The sequence below is a fragment of the Balaenoptera physalus genome, assembly GCF_965194825.1.
Source record: "Balaenoptera physalus genome assembly, chromosome: 18".
Lineage (NCBI taxonomy): Eukaryota > Metazoa > Chordata > Mammalia > Artiodactyla > Balaenopteridae > Balaenoptera > Balaenoptera physalus.
The window spans coordinates 61,300,333-61,323,066 of NC_138899.1; the positions used below are offsets into that span (position 1 = coordinate 61,300,333).

Sequence of the window (22,734 nt, forward strand, 5' to 3'; positions counted from 1 at the left end):
AGTACTTATTTTATAACTTTAAGAACCTGATGTCTTCCTCAATTACCATGTAATACACATTCTTATTGAATGTTTAAAATGTATAACTTTTGTGCTCTTTAACAGAAAAATATATTTCTTTTAAAACAACCAGGGGACTTCCCTGGTGGTCCAGTGATTAGGACACGGTGCTTTCACTGCTGAGGTCCCAGGTTCCATCCCTGGTCATCGGGAGTGTCCATTTAAGTTCTTAAAGGAACACACTTTGGTATTTACAAGTTCTTGGCGAGCTCATCAAGCTAAATTTCTGCACGTAACTAAAGGAAAATATCTTCTACAGTAACATATGAAACAAGTTTCCTTATCTAATTTCAGATTCAATCTAGTATTTAATTCCTGTCTCTTGAGAGAGGTCCATAAACCAATGTCCACAAATCTATTTGACTCAACAGATAAGAAAAGAAATATCATTCATTGGGCTCCGGAAATATGACTTCTAATCTTAGTTCTCCCACAAATAACTGTGTAATGATGGGGAATTCATTTAACCTTTCTGACCCTACTTGCTTATTCAATAACTAACAAATAGTTATTCAATTCAATGCCTACTAGAAGCCAAGCAGCTGCTAGACACTAGGTGTGTAACAATGAACAGGAAGAAGACAGCCCATGCCTTCAGGGGCTTAAAGTCTGGAAAGGTGAGGAGTTTAGGCTAAACTACCTTTAAACAACTCTCTGTTCCAGAGTTAGCATTTCATGATTTCAATGGGATTATATTCATATTCTGTGTCCTGAGGTCAACACAACAATGATTTCCAAATTACCTCGAAAAAATTGTGAAGTAGTAAATATTTCCCATGTGAACAATGGTAAAGTAACTTTTTAAATCAGAAGCAGGTTTGATATATTTATTCAGAGGGTGATTCAACTACAGAATGAAGCATTTTTAGCACTACAAAATCCAATGTTTTAAAATCTTTTTTCCTTGCCAGTCTGTTTATTACAGTTTTATCATCCTGAAGAGATTCTCTTATCCGAAGTTTTTCAAGCATTCAGGTATCTAGCATGATGTCTGATGTGATCGGTAATAAAGGTTGCAATGAAGTAGTAGCTATGATCATAACCCTAGAAGACAAAATAGAGATAAGACATTTATCTACTATTCAGAAAAATCGATATTAGGGACATTAAATATATCTTGCCTGTCACTTAATTTGCTTATAAATAATCAAACTATCACAACATATGGAAGGTTTATAATCAAAGTAAAGCTTATTACACTTGTACTTCAACATTTTCACTGAAAAAAGAGTAGTTGAAAAAAGTTTCAACTCACAAAAGCAATGCACCACCATCAATAAGGGAATGCTAAAATACAAAATAAGCACACATAAACAATACAGAGAAAGAACATGAAGAACGCCCAAATGCCCTATCACTGGGAAGTTAAACACAGCCATCATAAATCACGTTAAGAATTCGACCTCCTGCACAGTAAAAGCATATCGTATCTTTATCTGAGGAAAAAGGAATAATTCATTACACTCTGACATCCCTCAGCAATAAATCAAACTGGGTAAAAAGTCAGTAAACTTTTGAAAACTACCATGAAGCAGAGAGAAAATGTGCCGAGTATTTGAGTTGAAACAGATTTCTATCTGGTCAAATAAAATCATTGATAGGTAATCAGTGGTAAATGGAGAGGCAATCCTTTCTCGGGGTGTCCTCTGAGGACAAAATAAGTAGCTCTCAAAGGAAAAAGAAAAGAAAAATAGGGTGGGAAGAATCAGAGAGTGTTAAAAACCAGATAATTTTGGGGACAGCCCTTACCCTGCCAAAACACAATTAAAATACAAAATAGAATAATCTGAGAAAGATGAAAGTCTAAGATCGAGCGAATGGTCTCTGATGGGAGGAAAAAGGAATTTTTCTAAGCACTTAAGAAACAAAAAAACCTAATAAAAATATCACCTGGGTTTCAGGGAACAAGGTAAAGTCCCTAAGGTTTTGATGAATCAGTAAATGTTCTCTACCTCTTACTTGGCAGGGGTATGCAGTGCATATCTTGGGAACAGCAGTTAATTAAGAGTTCTAGTTTAAAATCATCAAAGTAACTTAAAAGCAATCTGTCTTCTATTTTCAGTGGCCAAACTGTGGAAGTGAATCTGATAGGAATGTTGTCAAAATTAAGGCTGAGCCTTGGAATTATTTGGTTTCACATCTCTCAACGATCAGACCAGTCCCAGTTAAATTAGTTAAATTCAGAGCTGAGGGACAGTTTCTTACATAAAGAAAGTTAAAGAAAAGCATTTTCCACCATGGAACTCTTGAGTTGTTAAGCGGTTAAACATGCCCATGATTTTCAGGCCACAAAACCTGTGAAATATAGTACCAAGTACCTGCCATTTTTCACAGATGGAAGACGGATCTGATTGAAAACAGGTGTAGATGCAAGGAAATCGATGCCTCGAAACACTTGTTAACAAAAATCCTAACGCGACTGAGTATGTTGTATTTTCACGTTTCGTCGCACGTATGTTCAGTGTGTTGCAGTTTCAGGCACATACTGGGTAGCCACTATTATTATTGTTATTATTTATTATTATTACTATTTTATCAGAGAAGTCCCAGAGTAAACCAAAGTGACAATTTTGAGCTCTCAGGGGTGTACTGCAAGATAACAGTGTATTTCATCTAAAATACAAAGCAAATGTCCTTCCATAATGATATTTAACTGAAGGTCTACCTTCATGAGAAGATAGAAAATGCCTATCATGAGGGACCAAGAAAGATTTTTTAAAATGTCAACATAAAGGCAAGAGAATACATTTGAATTACTGCCATTCTGGTAGATATAAGACATTTATATAATTAGAGCTGACTGTGTGATTCTTGATTAGTTTCCAGTTCTGCTGGTCAATCTTATTAAATGGGGGTAGCTCCTTTCATCAAATTCTTTGAATTGGTTTGTATGTTAAGCGGCTTGTGTGACTACGTTCATTTAGTGACACTTGAAAGGGCCTTCCTTTCCTCTTCTACCTCACACTTGAAATGGAAAAAATCCTTGGTAGCAAAACTCTCTTAGAGTATAAAAATAAACGAACTCATTCTTTTATTCTTTGCTCAATTCTCAAAAAAAGAAGCAGTGCTTCAGCGGCTAGTATTTTCCTACATATTTACAGGCAGTATTTTCCTACATATTTTCCAGACCCAATTAGCAAAGCTCAGATATGAATTCCCGAGTTATGAAGTCTCTTCAGAGTACAAAGAAGAAGATGGCTGAAAGCTGCTCATTTGTTTACTCAATAAGCACCTCCTGAGAGTTTATGTGCCAGGTAATTGTGCTAAGCATGGGGATACAGATGAGTGAGAGAGCCCTGTACTTCTAGAATTCTGTGCCATGTTCATACTCTTCTCTAACAGGCAGGCACAGAGGCCAAAACAACCTCTGAATCTTCAAAAAGGGCCTGAGACTTGAGAAGGTACTATAGCCTTGCTTCAATGTTGGTTTCTGGAAGTTTCCATTAGGTCTGAAACTGAACATGTTTCTTCACTATATTACTTCAATAAGTGACAATAAGACATACTAGGCCTTTCCTCTTCAGACTAAGACTTGATCTGTGTATATTAGCTATCAGAATTCTGCTACCTTGTGCATTTTCAATTTAGATTCACTGAAGTGAAAATAGAAAAAGAAAAATTATGAAGTATAATAAAAACCAAATAAATATCCCTATGGACTACACTTCTCCCTCAATTTTTTTTGACAGTTGATAGAAATGTAGATTGTGAGCATTTAACATCATTAAAAAGAGGAAAATGAATGAAGTTGGGTAAACCATGTACATGATTGCAATAATTTTTTTTTCCTCCCTAGATCACATATTTATATTACCCACTATTATTTTCAGCTTATTTAATCCTTCACAGCTCCCATTTCATAAAGAAATACAGATAAACTGTACTTATAATCAAGTGCCCTCAGACCTGAGGTAATCTGAAGTCAACAGAAGTTGGCTGGAAAATCTGAAAAGTTGCTTCCCTGGAGCCAGTGCCCAGGTATGTCCATTCAGTTGCTCATTCAATTACAACAAACCTAAACATAATCTGCTTCAGACTGTGTAGTTCACTTTTAACCTGTCCATGCTGGAAGGAAAGAGAACAGAAAATTGTGCCTAAGCTAAAAATTGTGACTGATGATTTCAATACTTTCTCACTTTTTTTTTTTTTTTAAAGAATTGAATGCTTTGTACTGACTCTTCATTAAGTACAGACAACTACGTTTTTCAGTTGCTTGGGATATAGTCATTTTAGAAATAAGTTGATTTATTTTCTCCCCCCAAGAATTTCATCAGTGTTCTAACTGTTGTTTTTATAACAAACTCTAGAGTTTTTTCAGTCTTTGTTGGCAGGCTGAAACTTGGTTGTTGGTGGTAACAATGAAATTTCCTGACATAGACACAAGGGAAGCAGAAGAGGCAACACCACCAATAGAGCCAAGAAGTTAACGTCATTTGGAAAAAACATGCTTTGTTACATCACTTATAGCAATAGTTAATATAGTTAAACATACTATTATATTTATAATCAAATTTCATAAGGTTGATTATTGATCTAAAACATGTAATTCTGATGATAAATCTTCAAATTAATCTAAAAAAATCTATTTCTATATGGTGGATACCCACAAACAAGGTATACATAATGTATTGGTTTTGGACTTATTTTCCCACATGATATATGTATTGTTTCCATGTTAAAAATATCAAGGAGATTAAAAAGACATCAGGGAAATTGCTAAGATCTGCTGCATGAGTTAGACGAGTAGCAGGTTATGCACAACTTCCCCTTATGTTAGCTCTAATTCCATCCCTTGGCTCCTTAGGAGTACTGCTTTGCCTTGCTTTGGAATGGTTAGACAGATAACAGGAGGATAGTATTTGCAATCAGACTACCTTGCTTCCAGGCCTGTTCCACCATAAACTAGCTGTGTGACCTTAGATAAGTAGGTTACTTTTCTGAGCTTGTCTCCTCATCTGTAAAACAGATGGCCAGGAGTCATGTATGAAAACCCATAGCAAATGTCATACTTAATGGTAAAATACTGAAAGCTTTTCCTCTAAGATCAGGAATAAGACAGGATGCCCACTTTTATCACTTCTATTCAACATAGTACTGGCAGTTCTAGCCAGAGCAATTTGCGAGAAAAAGACATAAAGGCATCCAAATTGGAAAGGAAGAGGTAAAATTATCTCTGTCCATAAATAATATGATCTTGTGTGTAGAAAACCCTGAACTGTTAGAGCTAATAATTCAGCAAAAGTAGCAGGATAAAAAGTCAAACACAAAAATCAGTTGCATTTCTATATTCTAAAAATGAACAATCTGAAAAAAAAATTATGAAAACAACTCCATTTACAACAGCATCAGAAAGAATACAATACTTAGGAATTAACCAAGAAGATGAACTACTTGTACAATGAATAAACCACTACTGAAAGAAATTAAAGAAGACACAATAAATGGAAACACATCCCATGTTCATGGTCTGTTAAGGTGTCAAGACTACCCAAAGCAATCTATAGATTCAATGCAATCCCTATCAAAATTCCAAAGGCAATTTTTGCAGCAACAGAAAAAGCCATCCTAAAATTCATGTGGAATCTCAAGGGAGCCCAAATAGCCAAAACAATCTTGGAAAAAGAAGAAAAAAACCTGAGAACTCATGCTTCCAGATTTCAACATTTTCTACAAAGCTACAGTAATCAAAAAGTGTGGTAACTGGTATAAAGACAGATATATAGACCAATGGAATAGAATAGAGAGCCCATAAATAAACCCTGGAATATACGGTCAAATGATTTTTGACAAGAGTGTTAAGCCATTCAATGGTGAAAGGATAGTTTTTTCAACAAATGATGCTGGAATCCACATGCAAAAAAATGAAGTTGAATCCTTACCTAACACCATACACAAAAATTAACTCAAATTGGATTAAAGACTAAATGTAGGTCCTAAAGCTATAAAACTAACTATAAAACTCTTAGAAGAAAACATAGAACAAACGCTTCAGGACAGTGGACTTGGCAGTGGTTTCTTAGATACGACACCAAAGGGACATGCAACAAAATAAAACAGTCAAATTGGACTTCGTGAACATTAAAATATTTTGTGCATCAAGATACAACATCAACAGAGTTAAAAGGTAACCCACAAAATGGGAGAAAAATATCTGCAAATCATTTATCTGATAAGGGATTAGCATCCAGAATACATAAAGAACTCATAAAACTCAATACAAATAGCATTCAGTACAAAAAGCAACCCAATGGAAAAATGGGCAAAGGACTGGAATAGACATTTCTCAAAAGATATACAAATGGCCAATAAGCACGGCAAGATGCTCAACATCAGTAATCATTAGGGAAATTTAAATCAAAACCACATTACCACCTCACAGCCACCGGGATGGCTACTATCCAGGAAAAGAAAAAGAAAGGAAGAAAAAAGAGAAAAGACGTGTTGGGGAGGAGGTGCAGAAATTGGAGCCCTTGTGCACTGCTGGTGGGACTGCAAAGTGGTGCAGCCGCTCTGGAGAACAGTAGGGAGGTCCCTCAAACAACTAAGAATAGAACAACCATATGACCCAGCAATCCCACTTCCGGGTATATAACCGAAAGAACTAAAAGCAGAATCCTGAGAGATATTTGTACACCCATGTTTACGGCAGCGTTATTCATAATAGCTAAGACTTGGAAGCAACTTAAGTGGTCCACTGACAGACGAACGGATAAGCAAAATTTGGTATATGCATACAATGAAGAGCCTTAAAAAGGAAGGAAATTCTGGCGCATGATACACGGATGAACCTTAAGAGGACAATGCTAAGTGAAATAAGCTTGTCACAAAAAGACAAATACTGTATGATTCCACTTGTATGAGATCCTCAGAGTAGTAAGAGAGACAGAAAGTAACACGGTGGTTGCCAAGGGCTGGGGGCAGGGAGACATGGGGAGTTGGTATTTAATGGAAACAGTTTCAATTTTACAAGATGAAAGGAATCGTGGAGATGAATGGTGGGGATAGCTGTACGACATTATGAATGTATTTAATACCACTGAAGTGTACACTTAAAAATAGTTAAGGTGGTAAATTTTATGTGGTGTTGTGGTATTTTACCACAATAAAAAAAAAAAGTTGAAAAAAAAACCCAAACAGGTGGATAGGCTAGGAATGGTCTCTCATCTGGTCATATAAGGCTAAAATGAGCTCATGCTGTGAAAACATTTTTGTAAATTGAAATATACCACATTACACATTGATCTAGATTTATTTGAACACTTATCATCATAAGTATAGGTTTTAGATCAATGTGCCTGACATATTACCCTTAAACATGAATAAAAATGTTTTAAAAAATCACAACCATATATACTTTTCAGTGTTCACTTTTCACCCTGAAATAAAAATTTTGTTTTTATTATGTTCTGAAGCTTATGAATACATAATTTAAAAAAAATAAAGGTAGAATTTCTTTAATTATAGCTGTATTAGCATAGAGTTAGGTGAGTAGTGAATAGTCAAAAGTATTTTAGTCAAGGAAAATTTGCGAACCAATTGAAATTCAGTAATTATTCTTAAACAACTAGCAAGTAGCACAACAAATAGATTAGCATCTAACTCAAACAATATAAAGTGCGTGTGTGTGTGTGTGTGTGTGTGTGTGTAAGACAAATAATACACAGCTTCTGAGGCTAAGATGTGTATCTAAAGTGAAGAGTAATGAAGGCGGAAGCTTGTCCTTTTATTTTACTGCAACAATAGCCGCATGTGTCAAGGAAGATATACCCCATAATGTTGACAATTAAGTACTATTCAAGCGTTAAATTCGTGTTATTTACTGATTTTACAGTGGGACAGAAAATTGTAAATACTTTTCACTGTCAAAAGCTTTCCTATTTCTATGGAATTTGGTCTTAGATATCATTAACTTAATAGGAAGGCTTTCACTTTAAATGTCTTATTATAATTAAAAAATACCTTACTAGAGGTAGCTTTTCAAATTCTAAAATAAAATTAAGAAAGTATTATGGAATCTTGTTTTTTTTATAGTTAATTTAGAACAAGCTAAGGTTTCCCAGTACTTGCCTCTTGTAATCTGAAAACAACAGGGATTTTCTTTTCTGTACAGGCAGCTATGAAGTTATCAGGTAATAGCTGTCCGTCTGAAAGGAACTGGTCATCTTTTCCTTGATCAATCAGTATATCCAGCTGAGTATCTGGGTACGACTTCACAAGATGGGTAGCATCATAAGCCTATAAAAAGGGGAGAAATAATGAAAAATAAATTTGAAAGTGCCCAGAAAGATATTCTTCAGAATACACTATACTAGAACTGAATAGAAATTTAAAGTCATTTCAGCTCTAAGACTGATTAAATTGAGAATATGCTTTTAAGTTGGCTTGTCTGGTTTTTATTTACAAGGCCTTCAGAATTCTATCCTCAATTACAGCTTCTTCTCTACTTTCAACCAGTCCTAGACCAATGGCAAGAATTCTATATCTCAAGTATTCTTCATTGTATATAGCTTTTTTTCTTCCAAACCTTTAAGGTTTAATCACCTCTCAACTCCAAGAAAACTAATTTGTTTTCTTTGTAAATCCTTTTACAAATTGACTATTTCTTCTAACTCCATTATCTTTTTCTATTTCCAAATATTCTCTATTTCAAATAAATAGTCTATTTTTTGTCCCTTCTTTTTGACTAATTCCAGACATAAATCTCTCTTCTGCTATCGGCTGAACGGCACCAAATGTCTACTATCTCCAGGAACTTTCAGGAAGACTTGATTTGAACAATCTGAATCATATTAACAACTCAAATTTATTATGTGAGGAGCTGCCGCTAGTTACAATTTTCTATTTTACATCCATCTTTAAATATTGATTATTCATGTATATTCACTAATGACAACTTCTATGCATTGATCAAAACACACAAAAACCAAAAGATTTCCCCTTCTAAAGTAGCATGCTTTTTAAGACTTGCTTTCTTTAATCTTAAAAGGAGAGAGTGGAAGGACACCTATAAAGTCCAGCTAGTTCAAAGTTCCACGATTTCATAATTTTGCATGGCCTCCTTATTCCAAGAGTAAATTAAATGATAGCCTAAACACTGCATAATTAAAATAGTAAAATCTACTGCCATTTGGAGAAAAATGATACAGATTCCTTTGTAGGGGACCTCTCCCCTACTTCTCCCAATCAGTTGGTCTTTTACTCAAAACTTCTATTAGACCATAAGGCCCCTGTGGACAGGAAAGGGTCATCACCTTCTTGACATAAGATCTCAAAACCCCACACAAACTCTGCACATGGTTAGGACTCAAAACACTGAGGCACAAGCATTGTCAATGCATTGTCCCCAAAGTAACTAATAGTAATAATTTTCAGCATTCTTCCAATATAATAAAAATCTAAGCCTAAACAAAACAAAACTCTAATGACTAAAAGATTAACCTTCCAATTTGTCAGAATTTCAATGACCAATCTTAAATAAAATAGGGGTCCACGTGTAAATTACTTTGAATAAACAGCAATAAGACAAAAAAGTTTTTTTTCCCACTCGATTTTCTACTTGCTAACATGCACATGATGATGAGTTCATATGCAAAATATTCAGACATTTGGTGGAGTTTTCAAATAGCCCATTTCTGCACAAGAGCAAATCAGTCTCAGGAAAAAAGGGCCATTTTTACCATTTTTATTTTCATTTAGAAGCATCTGCTCCTATGCTTGAAAAAGCAATCTTACTGTTGGAAATATTCTCATAAATGTATATTACATACACAATATCTATTTTTAAGAGCTTTTAAGTCTAGAATTTAAAATCCAAATCTGAGCGATGCTAGACTTTGAAACAGATACACGAAATGAAAAGCCAGGCCTCGTGGTTCTTATCATACAATTAAGCACACAGTTAATATGAGGTAAGTCTAAATTTAGTAATATGGGGTATTTTTTGTAATGTTAATTTAGAAAATAAACATATAAATGAATCATTAGCAGAAACAAAATGTAGCCGCAGAACTATCTGCCATAATTCAATGCATTGAAAAATTGTTCTCTGTTGTTGTTGTTATTGTTATATGTATACACTTTAGTTAATTATTTTTTGCTTTGGATCCTTAACTTGAGTAAGTTAAGAACGTAACGTCTGTAGTGTGTAGCTTTTTTAACAAATTTGAAAACTTAAGAATGAGTATGAAGACCGCCATCCGGTACCTACCTCCCATTTACTTTGATCTGTTCCCAAATATCCACTAAAGGCTTTTTTGCCCCAAGGACAGAGCACTGGGTTGCAGATTGGAGCAAATGCTGACACAGACTTCAGAAACAAACGAAAAAAAAATTAAAAACAAGTTATATTTTGCTAAATTGAATATGAACAGGTATTTACAACTTGCTTAAAAACTCTGACTTGCCATGAAAATCCCTGTGAACAATTTTCCTTTTGCTATATTATGGGCTTAGATTATATGCCTCTCCAAGATACCACATCCTTTGTGTGTTCTATTAAAAGAGCTACATTTTCATTAAATAAGGCACAAATGAAAGTTTATGTTCAGCGTTTCTACTCATTTTTTCCACTTAAAAAATCAAAGTCAACTTTACAAGAATATTCCCGGTAAAAGTAAATGATAACATACTGTCACAATAACATTAATCAATAATAACTTTTAGGGAAAAAAAGCCTAGAAAACTATAGTTTGAATAGAAGCAATGAAAATTGCTTTATAATACCTCTCATAGGCCAATGAGAAACCACTGGGATAAAATTCCTATACTTCTGATTCTGTAGCATATATTGTGTGGTCAAATTTAATACTCTTGCCCCACAAACCCCTTGAAATTCCCAACACTAGAAAAGTTTAGTCCCAATACTAAAACAACAGTATCTTAATTTCAATCTTTGAAAGTTCCTAATATTATACTATTCAAGAGAAATATCTTGTCACTAGAAGCTTAGGTAATCTTACTTTGTATTTTCCAGGATTCTTCAAAGCACAAATCAGAGCTCCATGGCCTCCCATGGAGTGGCCAAAAATAGACATCCTTTTGGGATCCACTGGAAAATTGGTATTTATGAGTTGTGGAAGCTAGAGAGAATTTAATAGTGGGACAAGAGATATGACAGAAATAAGTTTAGACTTTTTCAAAGTCATCTAAAAATAATCAATACTTCCATATTCACAGTCTTACAATGGTTTACACTAGTAAAGATTAAAAAAAGAAAGTCAGCTAGACAATGATCATTAATATATCACTGGAGAATATATGTTACATCTTCCTTAGAAAGCAACTCTAAGAAGATAATGCAGAAAGAAACTTTAAAATGTTGTAAACTTTTGATCTAGAAATTTCACTTCCTGGAATCTCTTCTAAGGGAAAAGTCCTTATGGGTAAAAAATTATAAACAAAGATAATCAATGCAGTAATACGTATTATGGTAAAAAAAATATATGTAAATATATAAATAGCCTCCATTAGAAAAAAGTAAATCACGGCATATGACAGAATACTATACAATTATTAAAATTATGTTACAAATAGATCAGAATATTAGAAAATATTTACTTTATACAACTAAAAAAAGAACAAGATAAAAATGTTTTACTATTATATGAAAACTAGTCATTAGAAAAAGTCTGGAATATACCAAAATATAGTTGTTGTTTGGGGTGACAGAATTATGGGTGATTAAAATTTTATATTATCATTTCTGAGTTTCTATGATGTGCACATTAACAATTAAAATCATAGAAAAATGCATAAACTGCACACAAATGTTATTAATAGAAGCAATGCTTTACCACTCATCCTTTTTGATTTTAATCACTATGAAATATATCTGGATGAACCAACCAGCTGCCAGAAAATACAGTTTTTTCATATACTATTTTCTTTGTATAACCTGGGTAGTGTATACAGGTATTAATATAATTATTAAACTCTTTAAAATTGTACTTAGTGTTCATTTAAATTGCAGACAATAGGACTATAGTACTTGTAAACGTTGGAATTTTTACTAAGATAATTAATAAATATGTACCAAATAGATTCATCAATACCATACCCTAGTTTAAAATTCTCGGGACTGGAAAGACTTTGTGTCCAAAATCAAACTTTTGGCAGCCATCAATTAATAATTACACTGTAAATTAAATTACCTCCTCCGTTACATACGAGTACATTCTGTAGTTAGTTTTCCAAGGATCTTCAGAAGCATCCACATAAAATCCAGCACCAGTGCCAAAGTCCCAGGTCTCATCTTCTCCTTTAATATTGCAGCCACCTATGAAGGACAAATCTTGTGGTTTCATCTACTCTGTCGTAATGGCCCATGTTTAATAACACACTTTAAAATGAACCTGAAATTTCACTTGCATTAGAGCTGTTCACCAAGTATCGTGGGCTCTCTGCGTTTTGGGGCACAGACTTCCTTGCCCCCTTGAGTGGGGTCACGTGACTAGTTCTAGCCAATGAGGCAAGAGAGGGAATGGCCCTCCAGGCTGGGGTATTCACTGGCTTTCTTCACTGACGAAGCTCCCTCCTTATGTATTCTGAACATATCCTTCCTCACTCTGTTTTACCTGTCAAAGGGCTTATACTCTCTTTTTATCTTTCAGAAATGTGTTAAGATTCCTTCTCTGATGACCCTCTTCATTACCAACACTTCTTTACTTCTCTGTACCACTGTGATCTTAGAAGGGAAGGGGAACAAATGCTTGTGCTCAATTCACTATTCTGAACTGAAGATGTCTCCTTATGTACTTTGGAATCATTCCATCACGTTTCCCCTATTTACCCATCCCCCAATGGGATTTTCTTATATTCTATTTTAACTGATTACGTTTTATTTTATATCCTTGCATACAGTTAAAAAGCCAACCACTGGGATTTTGAATAAAATTATAGTGATACGTAATTTGATGGAAATGACCTCTTCATAATAGTCAGTCTACCCATCCAGGAACATGGCATTCTTCCACTTACAACAGTTAGGAAATTTTACGTTTTCTTTTAAAATAAATCTTCATACTTTAAAAGTTTATTCCAAGGCATTTTATATTTTTGATGCTCTTCTGAATTAAACATTTTATTACATTTCCTGTGACACATGTCTTACTTTTACATAATATGGATTGTGAAAGGAAATGCATTACTTCCAAGGCCAGCCATTCAACTTCCAGATAGTTTTAGCTACCATTTAAATTCCATTTCCTGACCCTTATAGGGTCCCAAAACAAGTTTCAACTATCTGATGGATTGAATTCTCAAATATTTGATATTCTCATTTCTCTAATGTAAACATTATAATCATTTACATTAAAACTAATACTTGTTTAACTGTACGACTATTTGATGACTAACAGAAATGAGAAAAGATAATTACCACGTGACAAGGCAGTTTACCCAAGGAATAAAAATAATTATTTCCTATGCATTGTAGGTTATTTTGGCACTAGTGCCAATATGATACATTATTAATTGAGTTGCTCAGTCTCTGTTTTAAAGTGTCTTAGTGTCTTAATCTGTAAAATGGGAATAGCAAAACTGTCCCCTCTCATAAGGGTGACGTTATAAGTAAAATTCAGTGAGGAAAATTACAGCATGGTATTTTAGAGACATGATGTTGCTTGAAAGATTAATAAATAGCAAAAATATGAAATGAATTGTGTATATATTGTAACTTAAGTCTTAAAGATTTATATTTTTACACAGGACCTCTGGAACAAGAACACTTACGAGGGCTGGTATCTGGAGCAATGACGACAAGGCCATGTTCCGAGGCGGCTTGATGGTAACCAGATTTTGATATAAAATTTTGTTCTGTGCAAGTTAAACCTAAAGATCAAAAATATTATCTCATGATAACGCTGTGACCTGTGAACGGTTTATAAGCTTTAATCTTCTTATAACACAGGAAAAAAAGCTCACTTATTAAAAAGTTTTTTGTTTGTTTGTTTTAAGAAATAATGTTGAAAAAGACACTAAAGTTTCCCTTCTCATAAAATATGTAACAGTATTAATCCAAGAACTGTCTTAGGTTAAATGCTCCCATAGCTGTCCTTTGAAAGTCACTCACTAAAATTTCAATTACTGAAATCCTTTGGACCAGGTGTGTTTGGGAATTTAGAATTATTCAAACTGTAGAATGGCAATATGGTGCATAAAACAAATGTTATTACAACCCTAATGGTGTGTTATTCTTTTAACAAGAGATATGACTGCAGTAGCTCTCACCAGAAACAAAATGTAAAAAGAACAGGAGAAAAGAATGAATACAGCTTTGGACCATGAATCAGAAAACTTGTTCACTCTTTTATGTGATCCTGGGTAATATATAATTTCCCTGGTACTATAGAATAGTTTCCTATTCTACAGGTTACATGATTTCTAAGAGCATCTTTAGCTACACAATACTATGTTTCTAAAACAAACATGTAATTTGTTGTTGCTTTTGGCAATACCCTGCTCTTCTAGCAAAATTGGTTCGCTTTTTTCAATCAAAGAAATTAGTTGTTGAATTAAAACTAGATAGGCACATCAGAAAGTCTACAAACAATAAATGCTGGAGAGGGTGTGGAGAAAAGGGAACCCTCTTGCACTGTTAGTGGGAATGTAAAATTGATACAGCCACTATGGCACAGTATGAAGGTTCCTTAAAAAACTAGAAATAGAACTACCATACGACCCAGCAATCCCACTACTGGGCATATACCCAGAGAAAACCATAATTCCTAAAGAGTCATGTACCACAATGTTCATTGCAGCACTATTTACAATAGTCAGGACACGGAAGCAACCTAAGTGTCCATCAACAGATGAATGGATAAAGAAGATGTGGCACATATACACAACAGAATATTACTCAGTCATAAAAGGAAACGAAATTGAGTTATTTGTAGTGAGGTGGATGGACCTAGAGTCTGTCATACACAGTGAAGTAAGTCAGAAAGAGAAAAACAAATACCGTATGCTAACACATATATATGGAATCTAAAAAAAAAAAAAAAGAATGGTTCTGAAGAACCCAGGGGCAGGACAGGAATAAAGACGCAGACATAGAGAATGGACGTGAGGACACGGGGATGGGGAAGGGTAAGCTGGGATGAAGTGAGAGAGTGGCACTGACATATATACACTACCAAATGTAAAATAGATAGCTACTGGGAAGCAGCTACATAGCACAGGGAGATCAGCTCGGTGCTTTGTGACCACCTAGAGGGGTGGGATAGGGAGGGTGGGAGGGAGACGCAAGAGGGAGGGGATATGGGGATATATGTATATGTATAGCTGATTCACTTTGTGATACAGCAGAAACTAACACACCATTGTAAAGCAATTATACTCCAGTAAAGATGTTAAAAAAAATAACTAGGTAGGCACTTAATTTTTACCTTTTAAAATGAAATATTCTCATTTTTAAAGACTGGTATTTGGGGCATATCCTCGAGGAAACATACATAAGGGAGGATTTAAATCAAAGTTATAAGAAGCAATTTTAAAGAAACAAAAATAGAACGCTATGACATAATTTGGTTCCTATGAGTCTCTTATAATGTCTGCTTCTAAAGATGAAGTGCCAACATCTTGTGAAAGAAAAGTTAGCACAGAGGTTCAAAATTACTCTCTCGCAATCCATTCAAGAATCTTTAACATTCACCTCTGATTTAGAAGCATTAGTATTCTTTTGTGATGTTCCAGATTGTAGCCAGAGAAGGTCAGTCCAATTAAAATATTTCAGAGAACACTGTAAGAAGTTACTTGGCTGTGGTTTCTAATTAGCATATCACAGGTGTCCTGGTTTTACCTGATACTGTTCTATTTGAGTGGTAAAGTCTCTAAGAAACGCTTGAGTAGGTACAAAGTAAATAACTTTTCTAAGCTCTTGTCACTGAGTCGAGAACTTTATATTCTCTGCTGAATTAATTGGCCTAATTGAAAAAGAAGTATAACAAATGTAATTCAGTAGGTCTGAAATTATTCTCAGGATAAAGTAAGAGTAGACTATGACAGGCTCCTAAAGTCTTTTATAAATGGTTCAGAAAGCACACCAATAAGTAAAGATTAAAGAATAAGATAAGCTAGTTAAAAAGAAAAAGAAACTCCTTTATAAAACTCAAATGCGTAACACTTACCAGACAGCCAATATAGTGCAGGGCATTTTCCAGTTTCTGCCTTTGGTGGTAAATAGATAGCAAATTTCATTTTGCATTTCAGTTCAACACTGTAATTTTAACAGTCACAAAAAAAAAAAAAAAAAAAAAAATCAGTTGCCCCCCATCAGTCAAGACAGAAACATAAAATAAGTGATTTAATGTCCAAAGTAAGTGATTCCACCAACATTTAAGGAATATACCATAGCCCTTAAAGAAAGAATGAGGCCAATTTAGCATACTGATCTATTGATATTAACCAAACTGAGCCTAGGCTGTGCATGGTACACAGTCATTCTGAGCAGGCTGAATTAAAAGAATAAATGTAACATCCTCAACGTAGCACTAAAATTATTAAAACAAAAATTGTTTCTAAAGAGATATATGAGATAATAAATCAGCTTTTATAAAAAATGAATTCTAAAGCTCTTAAACTACATGTTTGTTCACGGGCACTGAAATGCATCACATCCTTAATTTGCTTTTTATCACTAAGAGTTTATTACCATCACCAATATCAAAACTAGATAAGATAAAGCTGATAAAAATCACAGGTATTTTTTACAGGTACACAGTAATTCATGCAACAGTGATCTTTCATGGGCTTATTTAAAGAATCAACTAGACGGAAGCAGAATTAGAGATATCTAAAATTGTACCTTCTTAGTAGTTACCTGTCATGTTCAAAAACTTTCTGCAATCCCCCAAAGCACTTGTTGCTGGAAATCTGTTTCAATGCCATTCTTCTCCTATTAGTGAAGATTAATCTCATTAATTTCTAGAGAATCAGTTCCTAAAAAATTTGAAACAAAACTAACTGTTTTGGGGATAAATTATCTAAATATGCAACTGTCTGCCACCCTGAATTTTTTTCACATGCTAATTTACTCTCATAAATAATATTATGAAACTGACTAATTTTGGTACATACACTTACACTTGGTACTCACTTTAGGAAACTTTAGTACTTTGGAATGTCATTACTAATTTATTAACAAGATTTTTTGTCTGTATGACTGTGGACTGCCCCAAATTCTTTTTATTTTTATTTAATTTATTTTTCTGGCTGTGCCGCGTGGCATGTAGAATCTTAGTTCCCCGACGAGGGATCAAACCCATGCCCCCTGCAATGGACGCAGAGTCTTAACCACTGGACTGCCAGGGAAGTCCCTTTCCTTTTTACTTTTTTCCAAATTCTTTTCAGAAAGAGGCAGAATATAAATAAGTTATTAACTTTAGCTTAGAAGATTAAAAATTGTTAATAGTTTACCTGTTAACTGTAACAAAGGAGGCAATGGTATGACATTATGGTTGATATTAAAATGGGAGGAAAATGGTGCAACAATAATGATTTTGATAATAATAACAGGTAACATTTACTGAACACAGTGTCACAGGCACTTTCCTACATGTTGAACGAGATCAAATTACTCATTCTAGGAGTGTTTCAGAGAAAGTGATATACAATTATCAGATCAACATTTCTCCTTTTAAAACAAACCAGCAAGTAAAACAAAAGCCTGTGCTGAGTGAATTAAAAGTACAGTTTGTCATGGGGAAATTTTGAAGTCTGGTAATTCTTTTCTCTCTAACACATCTTTAAAGTGTTCATAAATAATTTTAAACTTAAATGTTAAAATACCATACATTATTAATTTTTAATAATAAATACCAAAAAAACTGGAACACCATCTTTATGGTAAATACCTGTTGAGCAAAGAGAAACCAGACTGATTCTGATTTGTATCTCTCGAGGAAGGACTCCCTTCCTCTCCTTATTACAAATCACTAAATCATACACACTAAATAAAAAATCCTCAGATACCAGGAACAGGTATGACCTCTCTGGTGGTCTTCTCAGTGAATGTTCTACTGTACGCTGATCAGTTGTGGTGTTAAGGTTACTCTAAAAAGATATGTAGCAATAATCTTAGAAAGCTTATTTTGGAAACGTCTTTGCAAAATTCTAAATAAGATTAGTTTCAATCCTACGCTTAAGTAATCTCCTCAGTAAATCCAAATACTGAGCTTTGCATTGGAAACCTGGGATGTGAACCAGAAAGTCTGACATCAGAGCCCCTACTCTCCTGCTATGCTTTCCTGCCTCCTGAGAGGGTTTTTAAATACTCATAAAAAATTTTTTTTTCGGAAAAGATTCACTAATTTTATAGCATTAGGGTATTACAATTATACACAGAGGTAGCATTACCTTCTATTCACAGGTTTATGCTTTTAACCTTTAAAAGACCAATTTTTAAACAACTGCCCACAAAATGTTATTAATTATTGAATATTAACTTCAGCTATTCTTGTTTATGACACTATCTTAAATAATGAATTAACAGAGATAGATGTATACTTTTAAAATATATACACATGAAATATACACACACAAAATATACACACAAAATATATACACAGTAGTGTTAAGGAATAAAATTTACCTGAATTATTCTTAAAGGAAATCCTATTTTTTTAGATCTAGCAGGGACTATGTCTGCTTTCCCAAAACATGGTACACTGAGCATATATCTAGTACGTGAGAGGTACCTAATAATTATTTGTTGAACTAATGAATAAGTTTTTAACTTCTAACTACCAATTATGTGAAAGTTTTAAAAATTAGCTTATTCTTTACCTCTATTGTTTTTATACTTTGTTATTCATCTATTTTGGTAATCCGTAACTAGTCTATTTCTTCTGCTCTTTGAATGTTCTTAATTAAAATTCAAAATCAAACACTTTCCACTGGGCCAGAGAAAACGAAGTTAAAATACTGTTTTTTTAAATTGGTAGAATGAATTAATAAAAATAAAATCAAAGCTTTTAGTTTTTTTTTCCCCCCTAACTACCCATTTTAGAAACTATCTTCAATTGTCAATTAAGAAAGTTAGGCTCAATAAAAAATAAGACATAAGCTAAGAACTAGATATGATATACTATGATATATGAAATGATATACTAGGTGATGACATTTTTCACTAAAATTTTTCTATGTGAAAAATAGCATATTTTAAACCAAGTTACTAGATTTTTCATTCAACTTCCAAAGTAATACATAAAAATAAAACTTAAATGTACCTGTCCAACTGCTACTTGCTTTTTTATCTGCACCGAAGGGTAGATGATCCTGAAAAAAAGATCAAATGGTGTATAAATGGGACATACTTTTCACAACAAAGGTTATACAGACATGTATAGTACACTACACATTCTCAACGGAGACATTTTCCCCTTGTGAGGTAGATGACTATCTACTCTGGGTATGGCAGTGTCAAAAGGGCAGCTGATGGAACAGCACCATCGCTTTACCTTGGCCCATAATCTAAGTACCTTAACACCTATTTTGCCACAAGGCCTTGTGTTTGGTTAAAAACTTTTCCTGGAATAAGAGTCCAACGAACACAGGTTTTTTTTTTTCTTTTAAATAAATAGAAAAAGTTTTAGATTGTAATTTGAAAGTACGAGATATAGTCAACTACTGAGTGAAGAAAACAGGAGTGGAGACTAGAAAAGTAGAGAAAGATAAGAAGCCTAGACTCATCAGCTAAGAGTTGTAGGTCAAACTTGTAATGCGGGGAGGATAAAGAAGGGAAGAGATGAGGGTTTAAGGACTACTGGGCTGACTGGCTAGAAAGGATGAACTGGTGAGAAAACTGACTGGGCTTATGAATGATGGTGAAGTTACTGATACACAGAAATAAACAAATAAATAGAAATGTACGTAGTAGTGTGCACCAAATGACACCAAATGTGTCATTTGTCTGACACATTTCATTTCGGTTCTAGAACAGATTTTGGGGGAGAAATGAAATTACAGAGTAGAATAGAATAATAAAAAACACCTCCCCCGAGAAAAACCAAAAACAAAGGCAAAAAAAAAATTCACAGTGCCAGTCTTCCTAGAAAGTCAATGAAATGTACATCAATATTCTTCAGAGAACAAAGTTTCTCTCAGTGCATGGTACATGGAAAGCCAATGAGGCAAAAAGTATTAAAGTCATCTTTATTCACAAAGCATCCATTCCCCCAAAAGGCTAAACTGTCAAATCTTACTTTTCTTCCCTTTACTTATTGAAGTTAAGTGTTATTTATCTCCAGAAGTCTGTGTTCTTTGTATTTCACCCATTCTTTCCTTCTTCCCGTGAGCCTCAAAAGTTTTCTATCTATCTCTACCTGGGTTTTTGTTCTCATTCTCTCATGGACTTTGATCCATTTCTCCATCTGCAATGTGTCCCACCCCACTGGCTCTCAATGACCTACACACGTCTTCCCAACATCACCCGATTATGGAACTGCTGACCGTCACTTCTTTGTTCAAATCCTCTCCTCAGTGAAAAAACAGGATTCCATTCCCTAAGTTTCTGCTCTATTTTTGCGTTGAAACAATGTAAATCTGCCTCTCTTGATTCAGTCGTTCTCAGGCATTGGTGCCAGAATTTAAATTTCTTGCTGGAACCTTCTCACAGGATGTGCCACAGGCTAGTAAAACTCAACGTATCTAAAGTTAAGCTTCTGTCTCCTACCTTCAAACCAAGTGTTTCTATTCCTTTTTTTGCTTCTCTTTTCATCTATGCCTGTCTTGGCCAACCTACATTTGAAATGTCTTAAAGTTACCCCGTCTCTGAATTCCCACTGCCACCATCCTAATTATACGCAAGAAATTAAATTTTCCTTCCTACTTTGTTTCCTTCTTGTATGTCTCACTAAAATCAATCCTGCATGGAAGCCTAGGGCTTTAATCCATTTAACTTACTGCTCAATGGATCCCTATACACGACACATCTTCAGGCCTAACATGATCTACTTGGAGTTATCAGTCATTTAAGTTTATTTATAATTTTATTTTAAAAATTGTGATAAAAAACACATAACATAAACTTTACTGTCTTAACCATTTTTAAGTGTATAGTTCAGTAGTGTTAAGCACATTGTCAATTTTAAAACCTGGTTAGCTTGCCCACATTAACTAGCAGATGAAAAATGCTTGCCCACTTCCAGGATGCTGCTACAGGTGTCCAGAACTAATCCCACTCTGCTGTCAGGGCAGAAGTTGAAAACCAATAAGTCACTGAAATGGAAGATAGTGTCAGTAATTATGTGATTTTTTTAAAAGCTTGATGCCATTAAAACTTCACAAAATTGAAACTATGAACTGACAAAAAGGATGAACAGAACTCTATATATACTTTGGTCACATTATTAACTGTGTACTATGCATAATCGCTTTTCCTTCATAAAAATTCACATGGCTTGCCCACAGATGAATTTTTAATCCACCCTGGGGAAAAACATAGCATCCATGAGCTCCAAGCACCTTAACTTAGCTCTCAAAATTGTCTTCAGTGGTCCCACAGTATTTGTCTGGCCTTGTTTTCTGTTATCTTAATTTAGTCAAACTCAATTATGTATGATTCTAGAATAGCCCGGTTGTTTCTACTGGGTGCCACGGTACAATGGTTTTAGAGCAGGTTGTGGAGCCAGACCCTCCAGGTTCAAATTCTGGCTTCACCACGTACTATTTACACGGTAGTTCTTTGGTAGTGGTAGTGACTTGGGGCAAACTACGTCATCTTTCTATGCCTCATTTCCCCATCTGTAAAGTAAGGATATTAATAGGATCAGTTTGATAGGGTTGTTCCCGGGACTGAGTTAATTCACGTACTTCGAACACTGCTGGCCATGATACGCACACAAATGTTAGCTATTGTTATTCCTGCAACCTCGAATGCCCTCCAAGGTCCGCGCAAATGCCATCGCCCTGACGACCCAGTCACGGACGACCTCCAGACCTCTACACAACTGACAGCGCATTTACAAATACGATCAGCCTTCCAAAGTGCTTGCGAGCGTGTGCGGAGAAGCGGGATCCCCAGGTGCCCGGCCCCGACCCAGGCGCCCGTGGAGGCTGCGAACGCTTTGGGGTCTGTTTCCTCCACGAGCGAGGTACCCATCCACCTGACGCAGGAACAGCTACGCAAACGTAGTGGGGTACTTGATAAACCGGCAGATGCCCTCAGAGACCGCACGCCCGAGCGCCCCGGGTTACACATTCTTGGAAGCTCAGTGAGAAAAAGGGATTCGGGAAGAGGCGCCGAGACTCGGGACAAAGTCCTCGGCTCAGCGCCCCTCCCTCGGCCTCCTGCCGCGGCTCGTCGCGCTCTGGGCCCGGGGCCGCGTTCTTCGCGATCGCACCCACGCGACTCGCCGCAGGCCTCAGCGTGCGCCCCGACCGGGCCCCGCCGTGTCACCGGGGCAGCACGAGACCCAGACGGGCCGAGGACATCTCGGCCTCTATCCAGACCTAGTCTTACCTCGGGCCTCGTAGGTAAGAGGAGCAGCAGTCGCAAGGGAAAGGCGGGGCCTCAACATGACCGCCAGGGCCACCGTCTCGGCCCTGCCCCTCTAGGGTCCGCCCCCCCTAGACCCGCCCACTCCGGAATCCTAACTCCCGAGTCCCTTCTCCTCAGCCCCGCCCTCCATCGGCCCCGCCCCCCACAGTCCCCGCCCCCTCCGTCTCCTCCCACTTCCC

General features: G+C 35.5%; 1 protein-coding gene across 7 annotated transcripts; it reads right to left on the reverse strand.

Moving 5' to 3' along the window:
* Positions 1-873: 873 nt before the first annotated feature.
* ESD (esterase D) lies at positions 874-22,622 on the reverse strand. 7 transcript variants are annotated; one of them, XM_082435413.1, is made up of 12 exons: positions 21,520-21,798; positions 21,198-21,273; positions 19,284-19,332; positions 17,875-17,909; positions 16,877-16,951; positions 16,185-16,273; positions 13,789-13,887; positions 12,210-12,334; positions 11,019-11,138; positions 10,268-10,366; positions 8,128-8,295; positions 874-1,104 (listed from the first exon to the last, which is right to left on the reverse strand). In XM_082435413.1, exons 4-12 carry the CDS (start codon positions 17,892-17,894, stop codon positions 1,024-1,026), a joined length of 876 nt encoding a protein of 291 aa, XP_082291539.1. In that variant the 5' UTR covers positions 17,895-17,909; positions 19,284-19,332; positions 21,198-21,273; positions 21,520-21,798; the 3' UTR covers positions 874-1,023. The 7 variants fall into 7 exon arrangements, with proteins under 7 accessions (XP_082291539.1, XP_082291544.1, XP_082291540.1 ...); XM_082435418.1 differs by lacking the exon at positions 17,875-17,909 and adding an exon at positions 18,028-18,108; XM_082435414.1 differs by lacking the exon at positions 17,875-17,909.
* Between the last annotated feature and the right edge of the window lie 112 nt (positions 22,623-22,734).